Below are 27483 nucleotides of genomic sequence, written 5' to 3'. Positions count from 1 at the left end.
AGTCACACGGTGTTGACCAAGGCAGGGGTGTGGGGGCAATAAAGAGAATGAGCTAATAGTGTGATCCACGGAGCATGCCAGTCATCCGATTGTGCCAGTATTGATGGGCTCTTTTGTGCAAAGGATGTGTATTTAAAACCCATTTATGTGACTCTTACCGTGTGGGAAATGGATGTGTATGGGATGGGATCCCATCACCCACACAAAGCGACCCAGTAGCTATAAGGCTGCTTTAGGGAAAAGCCCTACAGACAGCCTTATCTTGACGACAGGAAGAGGAAATGCAAAACGTAGCTTTATGAAGCTTCTAGCACTAGCTTATGGAGCCACTTTCTCTCCCTCTGTTGGGGCCCTGTACTGCTAGTAAGCAGTTGGCTAACTTTCCAGCTAAGTATTGTGTACCCTGCTGTCCAGGGTGGCAAGAGTTAAAAGGACAACCCCCCCCCCCCACGGTCCCTGTGCATGCAAATCCCCTCATGAGGCATCTATTTTACATATTTGGTGAACCTCGAGATGGGACGGTTCGGGGGGAAGAGTTAGTAGGTAGAAATTGGGAAAGACTTACCTTGGATCATTTAGGAAATTTAAGGTTCAGAGCTTGCTCTGTTGGGCCATGGGATGAAGCCCAGTTAGATGTGGAGGATATGTGTATAGCAGAAAGAGAACAGGTGAGAATTTGAGCCCGGCAGGAAGGGGCACAGAACCATTCTGCTAGCGTAAGCTCATCTGTTACAGCTTGTCAGGGGCATGCAGGATGGCCTTGGGGACCAGATGCTGAAAAGGCTGAATCAAGGTGGAGCAGGAGGTCACCGTGATTCAGGCCCAGAAAGGCAGCCCTGTTGGTTGAAAGCAGGGTTTAAGTCCGTGATAGCCTGAGAGCCTAAGGGTCAGCACTATTTCCAGGTGACTCTTGTGGGACAGAGTGGTTATTCCCTTACAGGGGAGGGGCTGACACACCAAACTGCGTTTACCAAGAATCCAAACATTCTGCGCCTCTGTGGAAACACCCGGGGGTCCAGTTTTACAGGTCCCCATCCCCATTCCTAATAAACGTCCCCTGTAGGCTTGGGGCTGGCTATTACTCAGGGGGAAAGGACAGGGGTTATTTGAATAAGTACGATACTCCCTTTTTAATACTATTTTCCAAAAGGAAATGTCTTGTGCTACTTTGTAAAATAAATGACTTTCAACAGCATTAATACTTACACTAACTTGGGGCCGGGCGCGGTGGCTCACGCCTGTAATCCTAGCACTCTGGGAGGCCGAGGCGGGTGGATCGTTTCAGCTCAGGAGTTCGAGACCAGCCTGAGCAAGAGCGAGACCCTGTCTCTACCAAAAATAGAAAGAAATTAATTAGACAGCTAAAAATATATAGAAAAAATTAGCTGGGCATGGCGGCGCATGCCTGTAGTCCCAGCTACTGAGGGGGCTGAGGCAGGAGGATCGCTGAAGCCCAGGAGTTTGAGGTTGCTGTGAGCTGGGCTGACGCCACGGCACTCTAGCCTGGGCAACAGAGCGAGACTCTGTCTCAAAAAAATAATAATAATAAAAAGTAGGAAACAAAATATCAAAAGAATATTTCATCACATGAGAATGATATGAAATTCAAATTTCAGTGTGCATAAATGAAGTTTTATTGAAACCCAGTGAGACTCATTTATTTATATATTGTCTATGTCTGCTTTTGCACTAGAAGGCAGAATTAAGCAGTTCCCCACAGAGCCTAAAACATTTACTACCTGGCCCTTTACAGAAAGAGTTTACTGACCTCTGATCCGCACAATGAAGTGGTCATTGTATAGGTGAAAAAGACCTACCCTATTATTTAGGTTTAAGCAGTTACAGAAGGTTCACCCATTTGACATGGCAGTCAGGGGTCACATATCATGGGGGAGTATTTAATTCTTGTGTGTATCCTGTAAAGCCCACTATGGAGTATTTATTAGGGAAGGCTGGGTACAGTTTAGGAGTATGTGGATAAATGGAGGAAAGTGGGCCCTATACCAAAGATTGGTCACCCAGAGATGAAGCAGATTAATTGGATCAAGGCCACTACTATCCTATAAGGACCTTTGTGTCAATTGGATAAAGGCACCCATCTTTAAGACGCTTTATTTTCAAGTGCTACACTTTTTTTCCTAAGTAAAAAGACACTTCAAGGTGCAAGGTTGTGGGCTTTATAGTCCCTCATGAAAGTTCCTGTTATCAGGCATTCGTGCACGGAACCCTTCTCTTTATGGCCTTCCTCAGCTCTAGTTGTCAGGTTTTTTGTTAACACAAGTGACTCCATTCCGATTCCAACAACTTTCACACTATGCAGTCACATATCTCTTTGAGGTGCCCCAGGGCCCTCTAAAATGTATTTGCTGCCCGTCAAATAGTCTGTGTCTGAGATGAGTACACCCCCAGCCATCCTTCCTGTCTGGTGAGGAGGACTCCAGGGATTGTCAAGGGGTGCAGTCAGGCCTCCATGCCTTGCACTGCTGCTCCAGCCTCCCCTGGGAAGCACGCTGTCTGAGGGGAGTGAAGGGAAATGACATCTTCCTGCCTGCTCCAGTCTAGGGTGAGGGAAACTAGCTGGCTGTGCTTGGGAGGGAAAGGAAACTGGTCGGAGTGGCTACTAGTGACCTGGGGCCTTGAGGCAGCCCATTGCTTCGGAGAGAGCGCTGGACAGGGCAACGCGCCAGCACTCTGAGAAGACTCGAGAATGATGCGGCCCAAGCATTCACCCCAGTCAAGAAATACAGGCAGCACTGGCTTCTCTGGGCACCTCGATTATCAAAAAATGGGGGCAGAGGCAGACCCTCAGGGTCACTTTACATACACATACCTAGTTACACCATAAAATCGCTTTCAAAAGATACTAACTTATCTTCCTTGTAATTGGCGGTATGAATAATATATAATAAATGTAAATATGAATTCAACTTGCTTCATTTCTGCATTCAGTGTAAATAAAAATATTTGATATATTCTCTGTGGGTAATAAATATATTTTTGTACTTTAAAAGCAGAAGAGAAGGTGTAAGTAAGCCCTTAAAGAGCTGATGAGTCCGGGTAGAACCATGAGGTCCTTGTAGATGGGCAGGTACAAAATTTTGCCTGGCACAAAATTCAATCAATCAATTAAACCAATGTGTTTCTTGACTATTTCCTCTCTGAAATATTGTGAACCGTAGTACAACTGTATTTCAAGTGTTCCCCAAACACTTCTCAAGTGGCCGGCCCCATGGTACTACCAAAAGATGTGGAGTACAAGTAGTGGGGGCCATGAGCACATTCCTATAGGTTGTGCACTGCACAACCCCAGCAGGGCTGTGTACCTAAACAGAACATACATGCACACAGCAACTGCTAGTAATCCTGATTTATAAGCCACTGAAGTTTCAAATGTCTAATCACAAAAGACAAAGACTAAATTCTTCTACATTTAAGAGACACTAAAAGGACATGACAACTAAATGCAATGTGTGGTCACGGGCTGGATCCTGGAACAGAAAAAAATATATTTTTTCTTTACTATGAAGTGCAGTAGTGGCGCAGTCGGCAAAATTTGAATAAGGCGCATGGTACTGTACCAGTGTTCATTTCCTGGCTTGGGTATTGCACTGCAGTTATGTTTCAGGGGAAATATTCACAGGAGAATTCGAGGGTAAACAGGCACCGTGTCTGCAATGTACTGTCAAACATTTCAGAAAAAAACAGACTAAAGCAAATGTGGTAAAATGTTAACCTTTGGGGAATCTGAGTTATTCAGGAATTCTTTGTGCTGTTTTTGTAACTTTCCTGTAAGTCTGAAGTTACTTTAAAATAAAAAATCAATCTTCAAATTACCAACTTTCATGGTGGAAAGTAAATACACTTAACAGACGGAATCACTTTTTTGGCACCTGGACTGGAAACTGCTGGAGTGCAGGCCTGTAGTCCCAGCTCCTCAGGAGGCTGAGACGAGAGGACTGCTTGAGCCCAGGAGGTCGAGGCCGAATTGTGCTATGATCGCATCTGTGATAGCCAATAGCCATGCACTCCACCCTAGGCAACATAGCATAATTGTCTCTAGAAAAAAAAAAAAGAAAGAAAGAAAAGAAACTTGGAAATAAACCTGATTTATGTCCTTTTCAAAGAGTTGTCTGGTTTACAGTCTTGACCTCTGGAGTGAGGAAGAGGCCAGGATGCTCCCCAAGTCAAAGATCTGGTGCTTTCTACACGGATGTGGTCCATGAGGGTGCCGCCTGCCTCACCACACTCGCTCGGAGAAATTTAAAATGTCCTATTTGCTACAGCTAAGAGAATCGATGAGGCATGTGCTGTCATCTGAAAACCTTATGTAAAATGACTTTAGCTGTGCTGAAACTGCTACCAAAAAATAAGCACGGGCAGGCTCAAAGAGTAACGAAAACCAGACTCAAAAGTCTTTCTTCTTGGCGTGGCACGCCACCTAGTGACAAAAGCTAAAAAGCCATCAAATGAGGAAGGAGGCATCTCTTCAGAGTTATCAGGGGAAGGTAAGAAGGCCCACATTTATTAATCACTAGCTATTTCCAGGAATTATGCATTTCCTCAGGTTCATTCTCAAACACACTTACACACAGAGAAACAGTCTCGGGGTCACACAACTAATAAGTGGGTGGAGCCAGAATAAGGGGGAAGTAAACCAATGTAAACATAAATCCACAGGCCCCAGGAATCTAGAATTGTCTAACAATGATGCAACCGGAAGTGTTCTTTCTTCTGTGTCCTCTCATCACCATCGTTATTCTCCTTTATCAGGCTGGCCACAGGCTTTCCCAAAACCAATGTCACCTACTCCTAAACCCTTCCCTCTCCTGTTGTTAATTCCCTGTGTTCTATGTATTCTTCTAAAGCCACCAGAGCAGCAGAGTCCCCAAATTACATTTCTCAAAGCATTCTAGGAGATAAATTTCTAAGTTTCAAGTATAGAAAACACCATAAAATTGACACATCCCTCCTAAAAATATACAATGCACATTTTCTTAAAAGCCCTAAGGAGAAAAACCTTATAGGGAAAAAAAAGATATTTTGACCTCGTTCAGTCCAGGGTTTCCCAAGCTTTTTTGACACGCACACTTTTTTGGGGTACACATGAAAAGACACCAGTGTTCTACGCACAGCTTGGAAAAGGCTGGCTGAGGGTAGAGCAGGGCTTCGGGACAAAGTCTTAGCGGTGATCCCAACCTATGGGCAAGTTACTTAACCTCTCTGGATCAAAGTTCCTGCCCCCACGTTATGAGAATGTCATGAGACACAGAGTTCTCAGTAAACAGCTTATCAGTGTCGAGCACAAAAATGGCATTCTAAAGACAACGCCCTAAAACGAGATGGTTAAGCTGGCAGTAGAGTATTGAATGAGGAAAGAAATGATGGACCAGAATAGGAATGAAAAAATTACACTACGTGAGAAGTAAATAAGGTCAACATGAGCCCCTTAGCTGTAGTCGAGCCTCGTCATTGACAGATTCTGTATTCGCAAGCTCGTCTACTTGCTAACATTTATTTGCAACCCCAGAATCAGTAACTCAAGGGGCTTTTCTGATCCTTCAAGGACACGTGCAGAGAATGATTCGAGTCACCTGATGAGCTGAGGGGACCAAGGTGACACTCCCTTGTTTCAGCTCTCATACTGTAAACCAGCGTCCCTTTCATGGCATATTTAGTGCCACATTTTTCAGGTTTGTTCTTTTTGTTGATGTTATCAGCCTTGTAAAACGAGCCCCTCCCTAGGTTATTTTTTTTGTTGTTATCTCCCCAATACCTAGGTCTTTCAGACCAGTCAAGCCTAATGAGCAGAACATTGTAATCTTCTTGCCTAAGTAACTTCTCCACAGGACTTCCTGACTCACTATCACCAACAGCTGACTCTTAAATCAGACCACCTGCAGACCTCCCAATTTCAGACCTACACAACCTGACCTACATTCCACAACCCCGCTATAAAAGACCTTGCCCTTAGTGGAGAAATGGGTTTGAGATATAATTCCCACATCCCGGCTGACGTCAATACATCAATACCCTTTCTTCCCTGGCAATACCAGTTGCCTCGGTAATTGGTTTCCTGTGTGGCAAGCAACCGGACTGAGGCCAGACCATTTTTGGGTTTGGTAACAGTGATTTTGCTATTTTAAATGGCCCCATGTAGTGCTGAAGTGCTATTATTTCAAAGTGCAAGAAATCTGTGATGTGCCTTAGGGAGAAAATCTATATGTTAGGGAAGTTTCATTCAGGCATTAGTTATAGTGTTAACTCAATGTTAATGAGTCAACTATATTAAATGTGTCTTTAAACAGAAACACACATAAAGCAAGGTTATCTATTGGTCAGTTGAGGACAATGTGGTGACCCCTCTGAGGACCCTAACCCTTTCTGCCCTCCAAGGGCGATGGTTCTGTATTTGCTGATTCTGTGTTCACTGTGACTTTATAGGACCAATCTACCAAGAATAACCGGAATTGACTGTATTTGGAAAGCTTGCAAGTTTAAGGTATGGGGGGGAAGAGAAAAGATGTTGGGGCCAAGGGAAAACTTGCCCTTCACCCTCTGAAGTTTTGCTGAAAAATCATCTCACAAAAGGCAGATTAACAGGAGAAATGGCATACAAATTTATTGAAGTACGTGGGAGTCTTATGAAATAAGATCTCAAAGAAATGGAAAATGGTTCATGCTTTTATACCATGTTGAGGCTACAGAAAGAATGGAGGCTGAGAACATGGCCAAAACCAAGTGGAGGACTAAACTCTCACCACCGTTCTTTGCTCCAAATTCCTTCCTATGGGGCCTGTAGAATCACGTCTGCAGACGCCTTGCTGAACAGGCCATCCTGACCCAGTATACTGTGGCTTGGCGGCCTGACTCTGGCCTAGCATCACAAGATGATCAGTAAACTTATCTGAACTAAAGTCTGTTAAAGTCAAAACTTAAACATTCCTTTCTGCTCACTCCAAGTTTTAGACAAAGCCTTACTCCTTTAACCAACTGCAAATTAAAGAATCTGAATCCGCCTATGACCTGTAAGCCCTGGCTTCAAGATATCCCACCTCATTGGGTTAAACCAATGCATAACCTCCGTGTATTGATTTCCGACTTTGCCTGTAACTTCTGTCTCCTTGAAATGTATAAAACAGAATTACAGTCTGCCCACCTAAGGAGCACTTTCTCAGGACTTCTTGAGTCTGTGTTTTCCCTGGGCCACAGTCACTCATATTGGCTCAGAAGAAACCTCTCTGAAATATTTCACAGTTTTGTTTTTCCATTGGCAAGGTTATGGTGGCAAGACAAGTTATGGGAGGCGGAGAAGAGGAGGCCTGGCTAGCAAATGTAGTCTTGTTAGGTAGATGAAAGCTCACAGGTAGCAGCCCTCAGAGAAAATAGATGGTAAATATTTCTTTCACACCGTTAAGGTGTCAGAGTCTCAGTTAATCGGTCCTAGATCCAGACAAGGTGCGGGGCCTCAGAGAAAGCCTGGCTGCCTCAGTACATTTCTCTCAGCAGATGCAAATCTCTCCCGCAAGACAGCTTTTCAGCTGTTCTTATATTTCCAGCCCTTCTCAATAGCCAGCTTGAAATATATCAAGGAAATATATTTTGGAGTGAAATATTTTGGTTTCCTTCTAAAAGAACAAAATATTTTGGGCTTAGTCATAATCAAATTCGGGAGACAGGAGGATAAAAAAGTGAAGACTCTTTAGATGTTACACCACCAGGCTAGAAATACAAATTAGTATATTTATAATAAACTGAAAATATAATAAAGACCATTTCTAGGAAAATGGGGATGGGCTGTGAAACAAAAATCGTGTCACGATTCTCTCAAGGTAAACAATGACTCCAGGATTAACTAAGGATGTCCTGATTTTCTTCAGTAATTCTTCACAAAAGCATTGAACCTTTCACACTCATCAGGCTATTCCTTTGTTTTCAGTCAGAGAAATAAGGAAAAACAATCAACAAAGTGGTTCCAATAATAATTTCTACTTCAATTTCTAATCTTTTCTGTCCGAACAAATGATATAGCGAAGAGATTGCTCTGAAATAACAACACAGGCTTAATTTGAATATTTTTTTTTTTTTTTTTTTGAGAGTCTTGCTCTGTCACCCCGGCTAGAGTGCCCTGGCATCATCACAGCTCACTGCAACCTCAAACTCTTGGGCTTAAGCAATTCTCCTGTTTCAGCTTCCCAAGTAACTGGGACTACAGCCATAATGCTCAGCTAATTTTTTTCCATTTTTTAATAGAGACGTGGTCTAGCTTTCTAGCTCAAGCAATCCTCTGCCTCCCCTTCCCGGAGTGCTAGGATTGCAAAGCCATGAGCCACCTTGAATATCTTTTAATAACAAAATGTGACTAATTGTTTAGAGTGGAATAAAATTAGCCTCAGATGTTTCTTCTCCAGGGCTTAACAGGATATTACTTGAGATTAAAATGTCTAAAAGTTAGCCCCAAACTTTCAGAAACTTCAAAAAGAATCAAAATGAATGTGATGCCAGGAGAGTACAAGGAAGTACTGGGCTAAAATTATAAGATTGGCAGAGATTATTTGATATGAAGCAATTAAGTCTAAAAAGGAGCAAAGAAAACAAATGTCCCTTAGTTGACATTATGACTCAAAACCCTTCCATAGCAAAAAATGTAGAGAACATGATGACTTCAATGACTCTATGTCAAACACTCTTTGGGTTCTTTGCTCAAGTGGGCAAGTTACATGGTTTGATATCATCAATCTTTCAGTCTTTGAATTTCATTATGTTGATGCATGTCAATGTCATATTTACAGAAAAATTATATAATGGAAAAATCGAACCTCTGTGTAGATTTTTTGTTGTTTTGTTTTCTGAGATGGAGTTGCTCTGTTGCCATGGCTAGAGTGTAGTGGCATCATCATAGCTCACTGCAACCTCAAACTCCTGGGCTCAAGCGATCCTCCTGCCTCAGCCTCCAGCTAGACCACAGGTGCGTACCACCATGCCCAGGTAATTTTTCTATTTTTAGTAGAGACGGGGGTCTCACTCTTGCTCAGGCTGGTCTTGAACTCCTGACCTCAAGCGATCCTCCTGTCTTACCCTCTCAGAGTGCTGGGATTACAGGTGTGAGCCACCACTCCCAGCAGCCTCTGTGTTTTTTAATCAGTGGCAACAGCACAAGAAATACAACAAGGATTATAGAAATAGAGTAATAAAATAGAATGCTCTGGTAATATTGGTCCACACACAAAAGACACTCAGATTCAATGGCCACTGAAACTGTGTGACAGTGAGACCTTTATTAAAGGAATCACAAGTATTTTTAAATGATTACCAAAGATTCTAGCTTTTCTCACTCATAATATCTTTAAGAGTGGACATTAAGATTATCTTTTTTTTAATAAGGAAACAAACAAAATTAAATGATTTGCTCACAATTAAAAAACAAATTCATGATAGAGTCAAGAATAAAAAAAAACAGCCACCATTTTCCAGTCTTCAGGAAAACCCTTCATCGACCTTTACAAACCTGAGTACATTATTTCTCTTTATTTTATAAAAATAAACTGCTTCTTTGAGTGTACTTGAGTAACTGAAAAATGAACAGCATATCAATTTTTATGGTTAATTTTCTCCAACAAACTTAACAATATTAGAATGTGTGAGAAGTAATATTTATTGCAACAGATTATGAGAGTGGTAACAAGTAATTAGTCTTACAATTTGTTGGAAGCAAAACCCAGCTTACTGACATTGTAAGGAAAAAACAACAAAGAAAGAAGTAATCAAACAAGGTGGTATCTAGACAAAGGCACAGCATTCCACAACTGCTTCATACTCTGTGCCCCACACAGTCCTCTCCGAGACAGGAGAGAAGTGGTGCCAAATAAGGCTTGCATTAGAAGCTGCGTATACTACCAATGATACTATTCTGTCTTACAACAAAGGCTCTGTAACACATCCCTCTAGGTAAGAAAGTGCAACACAAAATCTGTGTAGCAAAGGAAAGCAAGGCCCACAGGAATACATACAGTGCAAATACAGTATTTCAAACTCAGTAAAAGAAGTTTTTCATTGGCTGGAGATATATTTATCAGGAATGTTCACCCAAAGCTTGAGAACTAGAGCGAAGAAGAGACTTGTAGTTGGTAACTAAGTGAATGAAATGCCTAATTTTTCACTAGGTGATAATAATTCCCTTTGGGAAGAAGTGCTTTATCTTTAAACTAATTATTCCACTTTTTGTTATATGGTTCATGCTTTTAAACTGCAGTTGTCTCAAACTTGCTTGCTATTGAACTGTGTAACATCAGATAATGGCAGGCTGTCAAGATAACCCCCGTGGATAATTTAAGCTGCTTTTACGAGAAGCATGTTGCTGAGCTGCCTTATGGTCTTTTTACATTAACCATAAAAAACTGAGTTTCTTTGATCATGTATTATCCCATCTTAAATAAAGTCATATTAGAGGAATTCTTTTTAAAAGAGGCATTCAAACTAGTCCTTCGGGCATTTAAAAAATCTTCATATAAAAGTCCACTTCTTTAATACATGAGAACAAACATTTTTCCTTTAAAAAAAACTCATTTTAGGCCAAAATAAATTACAACTTGCTGAAATACCTTTTTTTAATGGCTTGGTGCTTATTCCAGATATATAGAGCTATATTTTTGTACATCTTCAGAAATCAGAGATACTGAAAGAGAGTGGTTACCTCTAAAATGACATGATGATACAACCCTGGCTCAGGGAACAGATCAAGCTCTAAGTCTCAGGAATAAAAAACTGATACTCATCATCCAATCTACATAGTCTTGTATTATGTACATATTAACAGTCTATTCAATGAAAAGGGACAGAAATAGTTTTCATAAAACTATGTCAAAACTCAGAGCATAAAAATGTAAAATAAAACATTTAATGTACAATCTATTCCATTTGGCAATGTGTACTGAGAGATAAAAACTTATCTACAAATAGAATATAACAAAAGGAAAATGTGATTTAAGAAGTGATCTCAGGTCCATAGCTCTTCAGTTCTTCCAAATTTGTAGATCAGAGTGCTAGAAAGATATGAAAACAAATCATGAGGAAAAAACATAAGGAACAAGCAACACAGAATTCATTTTCTAAATATGCTTTGACAGGTACCTCACTGCTCCCTTCGCATCAATTTGTAAAATTCAGTTAAACATCATGGTAGTGTTGGTCTCAATTTGCTTATTTTGTAAAGTAGTTTGCTAACCATGATGGCTGAGCTTAATTAAGTATTCTTTCTTAAAGCCTAGAAAGTTATGACATAGGAATCCTGTGAGAGAGAGAGAGAGAGATTTCTCACTGTGGCCGGCATTTGGTCACTTTACATCTCTAAGAGTCTACCATATCTGAGCTATATTCACTGAAGCATCCTAAAACAGACCACACTGCAATTCTTCATTCCTTGAACAAATAATGATCGTGCACTGAGAATGGCTATGTACCAGGCACTTGGCTAAGTGCTGGGATGTGACCGTGAGTCAAAATGGACAAATTTGCTCCCTAATGGAGTTAAGGGTCTAATAGAGAAACAAATAAACGTAAAATTCCAACTGTAAAAAAAATGTATAGAGAAGCAGCACATGGCATCGTAAGAGTGAAATATAAGGATCTGATCTAGTTAGAGAGGTCAAGAAAGGTTTTCCTGAGGAGTGGTGACTGACCCAAGATCCAAAAGAAGAGTGGGAATTATCTCAGCAAAGTAGGGGCAAGGGTAAGGAGGGAGAAGCAGAGAGGTGGAACAATCTGGGACTATGAAGCAGAATAGGCTGTACCCCGGTGCTCAGAAGAGACCCAGCACATAGGAAGCACACAGCTTAGCCTGATAACTTGCCAGCCTCCAGGCAGGATGCACAATTGATGTAGCTGTCACTGAGCACAGGCCTTGTAATACATATAAGGTTTCTATTCATCCAATTTGCATTTATGTAGATTCATCTACCACCACAAAGTGCTCAAACTGAACTTATATTTAATCCCTATATATTGCCTAAAATATCTTCATGAACACTTAGTGTTCCCCCAAAGGGCTGTCAGTCACATGCCAACAAATACAAGACAGGAGAACCTATCAAACGTTGTTCAAAACCAGGAATGTCAAGGCCATAGTGCAGTAAGAGGAAACCCAGGCAGAGCATGGTGGTCTCTCTGAGAGTTTGGGGAGACCAAAGTGGCTAGAGTTTGCAAGCCAGAGTACAGAGAGCCACACAGAGGGAGCCCAGGAGATCCACAGGGAGTGCCTCTTGAGTCTTCAGCTGAGTACTGATCAGTCTACACATGTGAAGAAACTACCCAAAGCAAGAAAAGAACCACTGGAAAGAATAGTTCCCAGAGCTTCCACAAGGCTGGAAAGAGTTCACATTCTCACAAGCAGAGTAGAGAAACCTCAGAATACATGGAGTATCAATTGGAACATCAGGAAGAACACTCAGAGGGTATGATTGCCTTAGTAAGGGGACAAATTAGTCACAGACTAAAGCTGCTCTGGTCCTGCCTAACAAAGCTAAGCAAGACTCAAAAGGATCAAACTATTTACATGTGACCTACGTGCATCCCAGAACAAAGCTCAAAAATCACTTAAATACCAAAAAATCCAGCCCCCAAAAATTGCATGCAGAGCAGCAAATAATGGAAAATAGATGCAAAATGAAGAGTAAATAGAAGCTGAAATGATCAACAGAAGCAGACCCAGAAATGACACAGACAATTAGACAAGAACACTGAAATAGTTACAAACATACTCTGTACGTTCAAGAAGGTAGAGGAAAAGCATAAGCATGTTAAAGATGCACATGGAAAATATAAAAAAGACCCAAATCCAGCTTCTGGATGTCTGAGATGAAAAAATACACTGGACAGAATTAATAGTAGATTAATCTGCAGAAGTAGAGATTAGAGAATCTGCAGAAGTAGAGACTAGAGAATTTAAAGATTTAACAATGGAAACTATCCAAACTGAAGCACAGAAAGAAAAAAAGACAGAAACAGAAAATAAAACAAGACAAAGAAATGCGTATTAGTAAGCTGTGGGACAACTTCAAGCAGCCTAATATACATGTAATTGGAATCCCAGAAGGAAGGAGGGTGGACAGAAAAATTATCTGGAGAAATAATGGCTGAAAACAGTCCAAATCTGATGACAACTATAAACTCATAGATACAAGAAACTCAATAAATACCAAGCAGAAAAAATATGAAGAAAACTACACCACAGTACATCATAACAAACTGTCTAAAACCACTGACAAAAACAAAGTTCTTCAAAGCTTAGATTTTGCTTAATGATTTGGGGGCTCAGATATAATTTTATAAATCGATACCTAATACTTATGTTGACATTAAAAGACATTCATTCTGAAAAGCACAGAAAATGGGCTTTATTTTGGAGGCTTTTTAGAAGAACTATCCCTAAAAAATTCTTTTTATATTGTTCTATCTTCATAGTAATTTTAAGTTATCTTTTTTTTTTTTTTTTTTTTTTTTTTTTGAGACAGAGTCTCACTCTTTTGCCCGGGCTAGAGTGAGTGCCGTGGCGTCAGCCTAACTCACAGCAACCTCAAACTCCTGGGCTCAAGCGATCCTCCTGCCTCAGCCTCCCGAGTAGCTGGGACTACAGGCATGCGCCACCATGCCCGGCTAATTTTTTCTATATATTTTTAGTTGTCTGAATTAATTTCTTTCTATTTTTAGTAGAGACGGGGTCTCGCTCTTGCTCAGGCTGGTCTCGAACTCCTGAGCTCAAACAATCCGCCCGCCTCGGCCTCCCAGAGTGCTAGGATTACAGGCGTGAGCCACCGCGCCCGGCCAATTTTAAGTTATCTTAAAAACTCAATCAAAAAACCCAATTCCCCAATAGGTTTTGTATAGAACATGTATACTATGTATTAATTCTGATTTTTCTTATTTTCTTTAATAACAGTACTGTACCTAATATGGTTTTTAACAAAGCATAGGCTATGGACATAGCAGTTTGGGTTCAAATCCCAGCTCTGTATTTACCAGCTAGGTGTCCTAGAGTAAGCTCTGAGCCTTATAACCTCATCTATAAAATGCAACATATAGTTAAGGTAATTAAAGAGGTAACATATATAAAATATTCAGCTGAAACTTTGGTATACAGCAGGGTCCTTAACTAAAAGCCCTATGTATGCTCTTATGGCCTATGTATGCTCTTATGTAAATAGTGGAAGTTTTACCAATTAAAAGAAGTTCTATCATTGTAACTAATCAATGGATTTACACGTTTCTATTTATATGCTGCCATAATAAAGTGGACATTTTTGTAAATGTTACAGGTATAGTTGAGAAATTAGGCAACTTACCTAAAAAATATAAGTGCATTTTGAAAAAACACAGCTAGTCCTGGATAAACATCAGTATCTGCACACATAAAGTAAAACAGATTAGAGGGTTACATAGGCAAATGGCAGTAACAAAGTATTGTGCCATTTATAATGATATGCTCTATATATTACAACATACTGCTATCATTAACTCTAAGACATCTATAATGAAACTGAAATAAGGAAATGTCAATTTCATTCTCCCAAAACAAAGGATTGATCTTACTCTGGATAAAAGTCAATGAACTTATTGGGTTTTCTTTTTGTCTAAAGTAATTGCTATGGTTCTAGCTGCATCAAAACTGCTGAGGAAGCAGCAACTTGTCCCTTTGTCTCCTATAACCAATATAGAAATACAAAATGTTAGAAAGATACAAATTAAATTCTTGATTATTTAGGCCGGGCGCGGTGGCTCACGCCTATAATCCTAGCACTCTGGGAGGCCGAGGCGGGCGGATTGTTTGAGCTCAGGAGTTCGAGACCAGCCTGAGCAAGAGCGAGACCCCGTCTCCACTAAAAATAGAAAGAAATTATTCAGACAACTAAAAATATATAGAAAAAATTAGCCGGGCATGGTGGCGCATGCCTGTAGTCCCAGCTACTCGGGAGGCTGAGGCAGGAGGATCGCTTGAGCCCAGGAGTTTGAGGTTGCTGTGAGTTAGGCTGACGCCACGGCACTCACTCTAGCCCGGGCAAAAGAGTGAGACTCTGTCTCAAAAACAAACAAACAAACAAAAAATTCTTGATTATTTAACAGTCTGTTAATTTATTTTCTTTCATGAATTCAGGAAGTTTTGTTTTTTTTTTTTAAGAGATGGGGTCTTGCTATGTTGCCCAGGCTGAAGGGCAGTAGCTATTTACAGATGCAATCATAGCACACTACAGCCTCAAACTCCTGGGCTCAAGCAATTCTCCTGCCTCAGCCTCTTGAATAGCTGGGACTACAGGCAAGTGCCACCACACTCAGCAATCAATTCAGGAGTTTTACTGCACAAATGTGACAGATATAAAAAGATTCATTACAACTCACTGTCATGTTCTTTCACTGAATCTATCCTGGAGTAAATGGTTACTATCTTCATAAGAAGAGAAAAGAAAAAATTAGAAACTGCTTAAATTTTTGTGGATAATTAACTTTTGCAAAACTATAGATGTTAATAAAAAACACTGGACAGGATGAAGAAACTGTTTCAATTTTTAGCTTTTGATATAATAGCAAACAATATGGCAGCATGGTTAAGAGCTCCAAGTTTGACCCAGATCCCTAGATTTGAATCCTAATTCTACCAATGGCTAAATTTATGACCTTGGGCAAATTATTTAACCTCAATATGTGTTAGTCTCCTTACCTATAAATTGGACATTATAACAGCACCTACTTCACAGAGTATAAGAATTAAATGAGTGACTATGTATAGTGCTTAGAACAGTACCTCGCCCACCAAGTGGTATATAAATGTTAGCTGCTATTATGAATATTAATAGTTCAAGGAAATCTGTTCAATAAAAGATTTGAAATGTATTAGAAATATCCTCTGAAATAAAAGCATATTCACTTTACAAAGAGAAAAGTATATATAATGAACAATGCTACTGAAATAGTAAGATGAGATCCATAATCAAGAAACTTCTAAATATGTACTAGGTCTTTAAAGATTAATATAAACTCAATGAGTATACAACCTTTACAAACAATACTTCCCTACATACCTTACAGGAATGATAATTTAATCCTGTTTTCACTATAGAAACTGTAAAGTTTCATGTGTGGCTTCAACTGCCAAGGTAAATAAGCAGGCCATTATCCTGAGGCTCTCTCTACTTTGAGTTCTTCCATGACAAACCCTAACCTAACTTAGTATGTAAGAAAAATGAAACCTAACTTGGGAGTATATTTTTTTGCAAGAAATAGGTGGGTTTCAACCAATCAGAAACAGCTGAGCTTCAGCTAATCACAGGCAGCCAACTGATCAGATCATACCCAAATAAGGCAAAAGCCTCATCACGCCACGCCCAAATAAGGCAAACATATAGCTATAGCCAATCTAAAGATTTCTCTACTTTGCTTCATTCAACCTATAAAAGCTCATTGCTCACGATGCTGGGTAGAGTGCTCTGAACCTCTTCTGCTTCTGAGTGTTGCCCAACTTGTGAATCATTCTTTGCTCAAATAAACTGTTAATTAATTTGTCTAAAGTTTTTCTTTCAGCAGACTTATGGAGGCCTTTTGAGGAATTCAGTGATAGCAACCTTCCCTTCTTAGAGTTGGGTAAAATGGGTTTAAAACATACCTTCCTATATGATTCCATTTACATGAAATTGGAAAATCTATAGAAGCAGAAAGTACACAGTAGTTGCCTTGGGCTGGGGGAGAGGGGCAATGGGGAGTGACTATTAATGGTTATAGAGTTTCTTTTTGGGGGTGATAAAAATGTTTTAAAATTGGATTGTGGTGATGGTAGCACAACTCTGTGAATACACCAAAAGCACTGAACTGCATACTTTAAATGGGTGAATTATATGGTATGCAAATTACATCTTAATGAGGCTGTTTTTTAAAAAGTACTTTCCTTCAGATGAGCTTCATAGTACAACAAAACTGTGTGCTCTATTAGTATTTTTAATTAACTAAAATAACACATTTTAGAAATGGTTGGAGAACAATGTAATTTAAGAATTGGCCAACCATGGTCCTCTTGTACTGACTTATTTTGTGCCGAGTGAAAGAAAAAGGAAACACAAAGGTACTCCAAGATCTTATACTGATCGAACCGTGAGACTTAAGGATATTGTCAAAGTATTCAAAAATCAGCTGTGGGTCAGGACAAGGGGATGTGACAGTTAAGCAAAGAAGACTGCAAAGAAATTCCAGAAACAGAAGGGTCAGAGGATGAATAAATTGTATTCTCTGACTCCTATCTTTGGAGTGAAGGAAGAGAGCCAGTGCAATAGTCTTCTGACGCTTCCAGAGACATTGCTGAGACTGGGTTCTGCTTTTCAACCCCACCCTGGATGAAAAGCTATGGTGCCTGGCACAGCCAGAAAACTCAGAATGGTGTAATAAGAGCTCATTCCACTGCATCAACTGTTTCTGCAGGAAGGGTATACATACATCTTCAGTCCTGGCCTTTAAAAATTCTCCATATACCTATGACTTAAAAATTATAGGATTAGGTTGGACAGAGGTGGTGTCAGTGGAAAGAAAGATATCAGGGTCCACATCCCTTATCTGAAATCCTTGGGGCAAGGTATGCTTTGGAATTCAGAATTTTTCAGATTTAAGAACAGTAAGATAAAACATATATATAACATAGCACTGCCAGCTGCATCTGGACAAGCATCCCACAATCAAATACATCCATATTCATTCCTGCAATAAAACATTTGAATACTTACATTAAATGGGATAAAGACCATAATGAGGCCCATGTCAGTTTAGGTCAGGTTTTGCTGCCAAACTGGTTATGAAAAACTTAATGTTTAGCCTTTGTGGATTTTAGAATTGTATACCAGCGACAGTAGGCCCGTACTGGTTTTCTCACTTTTACCACTGTAAATGGACCACTAGTATAAGAGGCTGACTATCCAAGGTTAGGAAGGAAATCAGAAACTCTGGAGATGGCTGAAAGGTCCAGGCTTTGCTTTGTCAGTGGCTTGGATTTCCTAATCAAGGTTACCCCACTGCACTAAGTGACCCCACTGACAAGTTTTATTAAACAATTCATGTATCTTCAAACAGAAAAGTATCTTCAAGCTAACTGAATAATTACTCTAAATTTCACTCCAGGTGGAGTTAGCAGAATATAAAAGACATATCTGAATCTCTCCTACAAAATAAAGGAAGAATAAATACTTACTTTGGGTAACATATGCACCAAAAAGAATCCACATGGAAGCAATAAGTGACCCAAACATCAACATGAAACCAATGAAAAGCCAAACTCGAGCACCTGTGTGGAGAAGAGGTTTTATGATTTTGCTCATTTTTGCAGCTCTATAATGTCTTAGGAATCCCTAACACTAGAAACACTATGAATCTACCATACATATCAAAGATAGTCACATATTTATATAAATCTGCTATAAGTTAACTGAATCATGACTTTTTAAAAAACTAACAAAAACTAAAAGGGGTTAACCATACCTGGAAAGGGAAGTTATCCTTCTACTGACTAAAGAATCTAATACCCTAACTAAAAAATTACCCTATTATCAAAGAATTGTCCCATTAAAAGTAGCAAATAGATTTCAGATAGCCATTACCACACAAGAATGAGAGACTTCAAATGAATAAGGACCAATACGTTCCTTTTTAATCAATGGTAAGCTTCTAAAATCACACCACTACTCAACATGGTACAAATGGCAGCCATTCTTCAGGAGTATATTGAGGCTTTATGGCTGAGGTAGCCAAAGTGTGCCACATACCCTTGAAAAGTTCAGTCAGAAGCATCTCTTCAACTCTCTATTGCATGAAATTATAGAATCTCAATAACATAATCATCTGGACATGAGTAGACTCAACATATTTTTCAGGAAAGCAGGTTAACACTTGTGCCAGACCCTGTACACAAGTATATTGACAGCCCATCACCCTACAGAAGGGGAACAAACTTCCACTGAAGTGAAAATAAAATCCTAGCCAATTTCCATAATAGAAAACTAAATTTGCCTTAATTGCAAATATTCTGTTACTAAGTGAACAGAAATTCATATATTTTAGACACAAGGAAAAAGCACTGACCAAACACAGAGTGAGACTCTGTCTCAAAAAGAAAAAAAAAATCCTTTTAATTATTTTCCATCATGTTCTTTATAGATGTCTATACATGTTAAACTAATAGAATTAAACAAGAAAAAAATCTCTCTTGAAAAATAAATATGCTTTTGTTTAACAAAAAATAAAATGATGACATTTTCCCTTTTTTGCTTTGGCTACAAGGAAGCTCTGAGTTAAGGTTAATGAACAAGTAAAAGCATCCATCTTGTCCAAGATTCTAAGAACAATGATATTTTTTTCTACCTAGTTTCTGTTCCTTTTTATGTTAATAGCTTTATTATTTAACAGTTTCATTTATAGTATATTTATTATTTTGATGATACTTTCCTATAAATTTCTCTAGGGATTAAATGGAGATAGTTCATAAATGAACCATTTAGGTAATATGAAAGCTTAAAGTAGCAATGTCTGAGCATGCCTATAAGACAGTTTGCCCTTAATTTTTGAAGCACTGGATAAAACTTGCACTATATACACCACATATAAACATAAACTGCATTGTGGATTTTAACTGAGTAGGAAACAATCATGGAATAAAATGTAATAATCACTTGGTAAGGGTAAAAAGTATGGGCTTTGGAATCAGACAGATCAAAGGCAAAACACATGTTCTACCTGTAACCTAAAAAACTTTAGATAAGTTACAATGAAATGTTCTATAAAAAATAGGTAATATTAATAGTGACATAATCCACAGTAATGTCTGTGGATTTTTCTTTTTTTTTTTTAAGAGCAAGGTCTTGCTCTGCCACCCAGGCTAAAGTGCAATGGTGCAATCATAGCTCACTGTAAACTCATACTCCTGGGCTCAAGCCATCCTCCTTCCTCAGCCTCCTGCGTAGCTGAGACTACAGGCACATGCCACTATGCCCAGATAATTTTTTTTTAAATTTTTTATAGATAGGGTCTCACTATGTTGCCCAGGCTAGTCTAAATCTCCTGGGCTCAAGCAATTCTCCTGCCTCAGCCTCCAGAGTCGCTGGGATTACAAGTGTGAACCACCATGCCCAACATGTCTGTGGAATATTTTTCAAAGAATAACAAGTAAATTACTATGTGCTCTACCACAACACTCTCATTTACTAATACATGATACTTTCTTATTCTTTACCTCCCCTCATTCCTGACATTATTGCTGAGGCTGGGCCACAGGACAGACTAAAAGTGAGCTCACAAGCACACACACACACACACACACACACACACACACACACACAGAATCCACTTTTTTTTTAGTTGTTGAGACAGAGTCTCACTCTGTTGCCCAGGCTAGAGTGCCGTCGCATCAGCCTAGCTCACGGCAACCCCAAACTCCTGGGCTCAAATGATCTTCCTGCCTTAGCCTCCCAAGTAGCTGGGACTACACAGGTACGTGCCACCAAGCCCAGCTAATTTTTTCTATTTTTAGTTGCTTGGCTAATTTATTTTTTCTATTTTTTTTAGTAGAGATGGGATCTCGTTCTTGCTCAGGCTGGTCTCAAACTCCTGACCTGAAGCCATCTTCCTGCCTCAACCTCCCAGAATGCTAGGATTACAGGTGTGAGCCACCGCACCGGGACCAGAATGCACTTTTAACTTAGACTCATCTATCATTTGTCACCATTTTCTCCTCCCTGTACTTTTACCTTAGACTCATCTATCATTGGTCATCATACCTTCCTCCCTAATTCTCCATGGATTCCAGTAGAAGTGAGGTTATAAAATCTACATCAGCATTTAAAGCATCAGGTAGAAAAGAAAGCTAAGTTCTTGACAGCTCCTTTATTTGGTTTATAAGGTTATGAATTTACTGTATAATCCCATTTATATATAATTGTAAAAAAGGCAAAACTATAGCAATAGAAAGCAGATCAGTGGTGGCCAGGAGGTGAGGAAATGGGGATTAGCTACAAAAGGAGGAAATTTTGGGGGGTAATGGAAACGTTCCATACTATGACTGTGGTGGCAGTTACAGAACTGTACACATTTGTTAAAACTCAAACTGTACACTTTAAATTGGTGAATTTTATTGTACATACATTATACTCAATCAAGCTGATGGAAAGAAAAAAATATATAGGGTACTAAACCAGACAAAGAGACCATATGGTGGTCGACAGGAAACAAGCACAGCACAGTCGCTAAGAGCATGGGCTCTGGAGCCAGACTGTTGGTGTTCAATCCCGGCCCGACCACTTACTTGCTCTGTGACTTTGGACAAATTATTTACTCTACCTTAGCTCCTGCATTTAGAAATGGAGAAATAAGAGCACTCACCTCTTATGATAATTAAATGAGTTAATATATGTAAAACACTCAGGACAGTTTCTGGGACACACTAAGCATCCCACAATGATTTGCTATTATTTTTAATCATCCTTCACAATTCCTCTCCCACTTACTCCAAATTTCTGACCATAACCACAAATCACCCTCCCTGGTCCTTGAAGGCTGGAAATAGGACTCCTCACTCTACACCTTTTACAAAGGGAACTGAAATTCCACTGAAAACAAACCTCTGGACTCTAACAGAATGTGCTATACCTGAATAAAAGAAAAATACTATTGGATGACAACTCAAAAGAATTCAAACTCTAAAAATAAAGTGTAGATAAACAGCATGTTTCTTCTGAACAATTTTGTTGTAGTCTGTGAGTGGCTACTCAGGTGACCAGAACTGAATGTGAAAACACTGCAGTCCTAGTTTTGACTCCCTAATGTGTTCATTTCTTTGGTGTGAAAAATCATGAAAGTAACATTATTGCTCAATAATTAGGATAAAAATAAATCCATCATTAGCACTGGAAGAGTAACCTGGAGTCTAAGATCCGCTGATTTTGAACAGTAACATTTTATCTATACTGTGGGCAGTATAACATAACAAAAATAGTAACTTCTGGCAGTAAGTAACTTTCTTAGGGGTTTGGAAAACACTAACTTTTTTTTTGTTATTAAAAAATATTCTATAGAATCATTACGAGTTCTGAATAAAGACTCATAAGAGAGGCTTTGTTTTTCCTGTTGATAAATTTCTATTTTGTCAACACACATTAACAGCTCAAAGTGCCTTTACCTGTTCTTCCTAAACAGCCGCTTTCATAGCTGTCACCTCTCACCTGAGCATTGGATACAGCATTTATCCTAGAACAATATAAAATCATCTAATGAGTTTTATGCTGTTAAAATATTCACGTATTTACATATCACTTATAAGAGAAACAGATTATTTCTTATCTAACATCAATATCTGAATAACTAAATATATCTTTTAACCTAAATGCTAGTGGATAGAAATGTCATGTTAGTATTATTTTCCTAAAGTACACCCAGAAAACACATTTTTTAAAATTTAAATAAATATCTTTTTTCTTTATATTTATTTTTTTATTGTATTAAAAAAGCCTACAACACCCAGTATTCCCAGGTGGTCTCCCATCCAAGTGCTAACCAAGCCTCAGCCTGCTTAGCTTCCAAGATCAAGCACAGTGTAGTATGGCCATAGACAGAAAACATTTAAGAAATTGCTATATCACTTGTCTTCAGAGGTTACAAAAGAGAGAACAATTTTCTGATTCCTTTGACTATTTTACATTTATACATGAATGACTCAGTGTTGGTTATACCATTTTAAGGTATTCATTATAATCAAGAGTTAAGTAGTTTCTCTTTGTATTAAAAGTCAAGTGATTTTCTCTGACCCATTTCTTAAACTCAGAAAAAATTTAGTCTATGTATAATAAACAGGCCCACTTTATTCAGCTTCTCCTTCCATTTTTATTAGAGCAAGGTGTATTATTAATTAGTAGCAGGAATTGCATTTTCTTAGCAGCCTGAATGGATTTAAGTCCATTTTCCATAATATAACCTTTTTTTAAACTCCTGGCAGTATTAAGAAAATTATGTAATCTTAATGTTTAATGTATTTTTTTTTTTTTTTTTTGAGACAGAGTCTCACTGTGTTGCCCGGGCTAGAGTGCCGTGGCGTCATCCTAGCTCACAGCAACCTCAAACTCCTGGGCTCAAGCCATCCTCCTGCCTCCTCGGCCTCCCGAGTAGCTGAGACTACAGGCATGCGCCACCATGCCCGGCTAATTTTTTCTGTATATTTTTAGTTGTCCAATTAATTTCTTTCTAATTTTTAGTAGAGACGGGGTCTCGTTCTTGCTCAGGCTGGTTTCGAACTCCTGAGCTCAAACAATCCGCCCGCCTTGGCCTCTCAGAGAGCTAGGATTACAAGCGTGAGCCTAATGTATTTTTTAAGTGCTAAAAGATATCCATAAAAAGCTTCCAAACTTTTATGAAGTGAAGTAACTGATAAACCTGAAAATGATTTAATAAAAAACAAAATCCACAAACCAATTTCATTTGAGGCTAATCCTGCCTTCCCCCTATTGGCAAACATAGTCAAAGAGCATATTTCTAAAAAAAAATAATACTCCATGGTAATAGTTTAGCATATTACAACATTCAGAGTTGATTCACTACTAAAAAAACGTAGAAATGTAACGTACTTCATTAAATCTAAGATGCTATCAATTTTAAGATACACCATTATTTTTTAATACTGCCAAGAAAGAAAAATGTTATTAATTATAATTCTAAGATATAACTGACTGTAAGATACATCCTAATATTCAGAGATATTAATATGTGAAAAAGTATACCTTGGAACTGACAAAATATATTAACTGATCAGTTTAACAAATACAAGAAGAAAGATCACACGATAATCTTTGTAGATAATAAGATATTTGACTAAATTCCACACCTATTTTTGGTAAAAGACAAAAACAAAGAACACTTAATAAAATGGGAATATATATTTATCCTGTTAAAGAAGAGTCCATCAATTCAATTAAAAAGTTATTCAAGAAAGCACTGAACATTAAAGGAAAAATATTTTTTAGAAAAATAATCTTGAACTGAGAATTACCTTCATTACTTACATGAAGAAAGCCAGTGTGGAAAATACGCCACATGTGTGAAAGGCATGGTTCAACTGTTCTGGCTTAGGATATACCACAGCTGCATCAATCATTATCCACCAGCCTGTAAAAAACTTAAGAACCAGCCAAAGTCATTGAAACACTAACTTAAGAACCAGCCAAAGTCACTGAAACACTAAAACTCTTGTTAGTATAATACTTGCTCTTTAGCATTCCTTTTTTCCTACAGATCATATAAATGGAACATAAAATATTTCTACTTTAAGTTTTAGTTGCTGAAATACAAAAAATAAGAATTCCTTGTTTACTTATTCTTTATAGCAGATGAGGTGAACATAATCAAATCTGTGTAAGATTCTGAAGTTCTGCCCTTAGTACCTCAAATTTATTATTTGGGAATGGATTATTTGCTTCTTTCATCCATCATTATTATATGCAGCATAAACTCTCTTAACTAACCTCCAATGTCACTAACTCTCTGATTTCCTGATGTGCTTCATTGTCTCTGTGGTGAACATTCTCTTTTAACATGCCCAGGCACTTCTGCTCCCACAAATGAGTTGTAGACTTACCAAGAGTCAGCTGTCATATCTCCAAAGCGATTTAGGCTTGCTATAGCTTTATGTAATTTAATTAAATATGGTACAACTGACGGAACATCAGTTTATAAAATGTAATGTTTCTATGTAAACTAAGCAGACTTAAAGTATACAACTTCCTAAAGAATTTCTTAGATAAATTAAGTATAGGTGAGATGGACATGAAGCGCAAGAAAAACACAAACATCTAAAAAATTCTACGTGCAGACTGCTTTACAATTATCTTCAGTTCCTGCTCTGCTTCATATCATTTTGTTTAGCTTTTCTATTGGACATCAGGTATAGAACTATATGCACATTGAAAGAAATGAATTTTTAAAATGTAAGATACTGATTTTTTGGTTTTTTTTGAGACAGAGTCTCACTCTGTCTCCCAGGCTAGAGTGCAGTGGCATTAGCCTAGCTCAAGCAACCTCAAAGTCCTGGGCCCAAGAAATCCTCCTGCCTCAGCTTCCCGAGTGGCTCAGAGTACAGGCGCGTGCCACCACACCCGGCTAATTTTTTCTACTTTCAGTTGTCCATCTAATTTTTTTCTATTTTTAGTAGAGACAGGGTCTCACTCTTGCTCAGGCTGGTCTCAAACTCCTGACCTCAAGCGATCCTCCCACCTCGGCCTCCCAGGGTGCTAGGATTACAGGCATGAGCCGCCACGCACAGCCAACATACTGAAATTTGCTTCAGAAAAGATGCAGCAGGAGCTAGGCACAGTAGTGTGCCCCTGTAGGTACATGGGTACCTATCATCAAGGGGAGGTGGGAGAGAGGACCTTTATACCATTCTCTCTACTTTTGTTTATATGCCTATCATTTTCAATAACAAAAAGTTATGAAAAAATGTAAAGAAAAGAGATAGTTCCCTCCACAAATTTCTTCCTTTTACATCCTCCCCAGTGCTGCAGCTGGGGAAACAGAGATGGTATGTCTTCCCTAGAGCAGCTGCGGGGCTTCAGGTCTAATGCAGCCAGCCTAAGGTTGTTCCTGTTGCCTACACATCCTGAGCTACAATGAGTCAAAACAATAATTTTTGGTTACATCAAATTCTGAGCCTTTGAGACTCTTAAAGTACTTATACATATTGTATCATTAAGTTAAAAATGCTACTGCCTATAATAATTGCATTATTACTGGAACTGAAGAAAAGATATTAAATTTAACAAATTTACAAAGTCAAATAAACCCAGAGCCTACCGCACATTCCGTTAGTATCTAGAACTCTGACAATTACCTATACAAAATAGCAGTGCAATAAAGAGCTTTGGAAGGGTATTCACAGTTCAAAGGAATCAACATTAATTTCCAAGGCAAAAGATGAGGCATAAATGTCACCAATCAGGCTTTCTCACTTACCAATATACCTGCTACCACAGAAGCCACAGCATTTCTTCTCTCACTCCAGTCAATACATTCACATTCTGGCCAGCGAAAATTATCTAGGAAGCCTGCCATTTTTACTCTTTAAGCGTGGATTTTTCATCAAATACTGTATCCTACAAACAAAAAGACAAAAACTGATGAACCTTTTTAAAAAGTAAAATCTCTTACTCCTTTCTTAAAGCTTTAAAAACAAATTTACTTTAGGTCCTATTCTACTATAGTTAAGAAGAAAAATTCAATACTTCAACAAGTACCAATTGAGATGTATATAGAACTGTGCTAGGACACAGGGGAACTTCCTCTTTGCCAAACCGACACCATGGTTTTAAAACGTCTAAATTCTTTGACAGTTCTCCCATGGAGAGGTAGATCTATGTACTTCCCCTTGAATTTGGGTCAACAATAAAGACTGGTTGACCAATAGAGTAGAGGAAGTGATGCTATGTAACTTCTGCAACTTCCAAGGTTAGGTCAAAGAAGGCAATGCAGCTTCTACCTGGTTCTCTGGACCACGAATAGCTAGAGTCCTGAGTCACCATGTAAACAAATCCAAGGCTAACATGGTGTGAGGAGACCACATGTAGATGTTCTGGCCCACAGTTCCAGTTGAGGTCCCACATCAACTGCCAGACATGTGAGTAAAGGCACTTTTAGGTGACTGCTGTCCTAGCTACAGCATTGCCCCCAAACTTTAAGCCTTCTCAAGTGAGGTGCCAGTTATAGGATGCAGGGATATGTCATCCTGGCTGTGCCCTTTCCAAATTTCTGACCCACAGAATCCAATAAGCATAATAAAAATGGCTGTTTTAAGCCACTGAGTTTGGAAGTTATAGATATCTATTGGCAGCAATATATAACTGGAAGAAGAGAAATCATGTTCATAAAGAATGATAAAAGTGTATCATACTTATGGGAATTTTTAAAAATAAAGACATTATGTCTACATGAGATGATTCAGAATAACCACAAATCCTAGAAAGAAAGAAAAAAAAAACGATTTGAAAGCACTGGAGAGTACTGAAAAGCAGACAGAAAACTGGAGGGGACTTGACCCTTGAAAGAAAATTTAATAAGTGAGATCCACCTTTATACAACTTTTTCCTGAGGAACCCCCACTCCCAGCCCAGGGAATCTCCTTGCCACAGAGTGGATAAAACTCAAACAAAAAACCAGTCTTACTGGCTTGAGATGTCAGAGGATGGAGTTCAGGACTATCAGAGCAGCTGGAAACTGAGGAGTGGAAATCTTGGTAAGGGGTAGATCACAAAAGAGAGTCCTAAATACTTTAATATAAACTCCTGGCCAGGCACAGTGGCTCATGCCTGTAATCCTAGCACTCTGGGAGGCCGTGGCGGAAGGATAGCTTGAGCTCAGGAGTTTGAGACCAGCCTGAGCAAGAGCAAGACCCTGTCTCTACTAAAAATAGAAAAAATTAGCCAGGCATGGTGGTAC

At 38.9% G+C, this 27483-nt stretch overlaps 1 protein-coding gene across 1 annotated transcript in view; it reads right to left on the bottom strand.

Annotated features, from left to right (window-relative positions):
• Window positions 1-9634: 9634 nt before the first annotated feature.
• Window positions 9635-27483, bottom strand: part of TMEM50B (transmembrane protein 50B) — a 35161-nt gene continuing 17312 nt past the window's right edge. The window contains exons 2-7 of the mRNA XM_012657409.1: window positions 26005-26144; window positions 24060-24172; window positions 22187-22254; window positions 18212-18304; window positions 14334-14391; window positions 9635-11039 (exon numbers count right to left, since the gene is read on the bottom strand). Of these exons, the coding sequence (XP_012512863.1) occupies window positions 10994-11039; window positions 14334-14391; window positions 18212-18304; window positions 22187-22254; window positions 24060-24172; window positions 26005-26103 (477 nt within the window). The 5' untranslated portion in view covers window positions 26104-26144 and the 3' untranslated portion in view covers window positions 9635-10993. The remainder of the gene's footprint in view (window positions 11040-14333; window positions 14392-18211; window positions 18305-22186; window positions 22255-24059; window positions 24173-26004; window positions 26145-27483) is intronic.

The sequence above is a fragment of the Propithecus coquereli genome, unplaced genomic scaffold, assembly GCF_000956105.1.
Source record: "Propithecus coquereli isolate 6110/MARCELLA unplaced genomic scaffold, Pcoq_1.0 Scaffold54, whole genome shotgun sequence".
Taxonomy (NCBI): Eukaryota; Metazoa; Chordata; class Mammalia; order Primates; family Indriidae; genus Propithecus; species Propithecus coquereli.
This window is presented reverse-complemented; position numbering and strand designations above follow the sequence as displayed.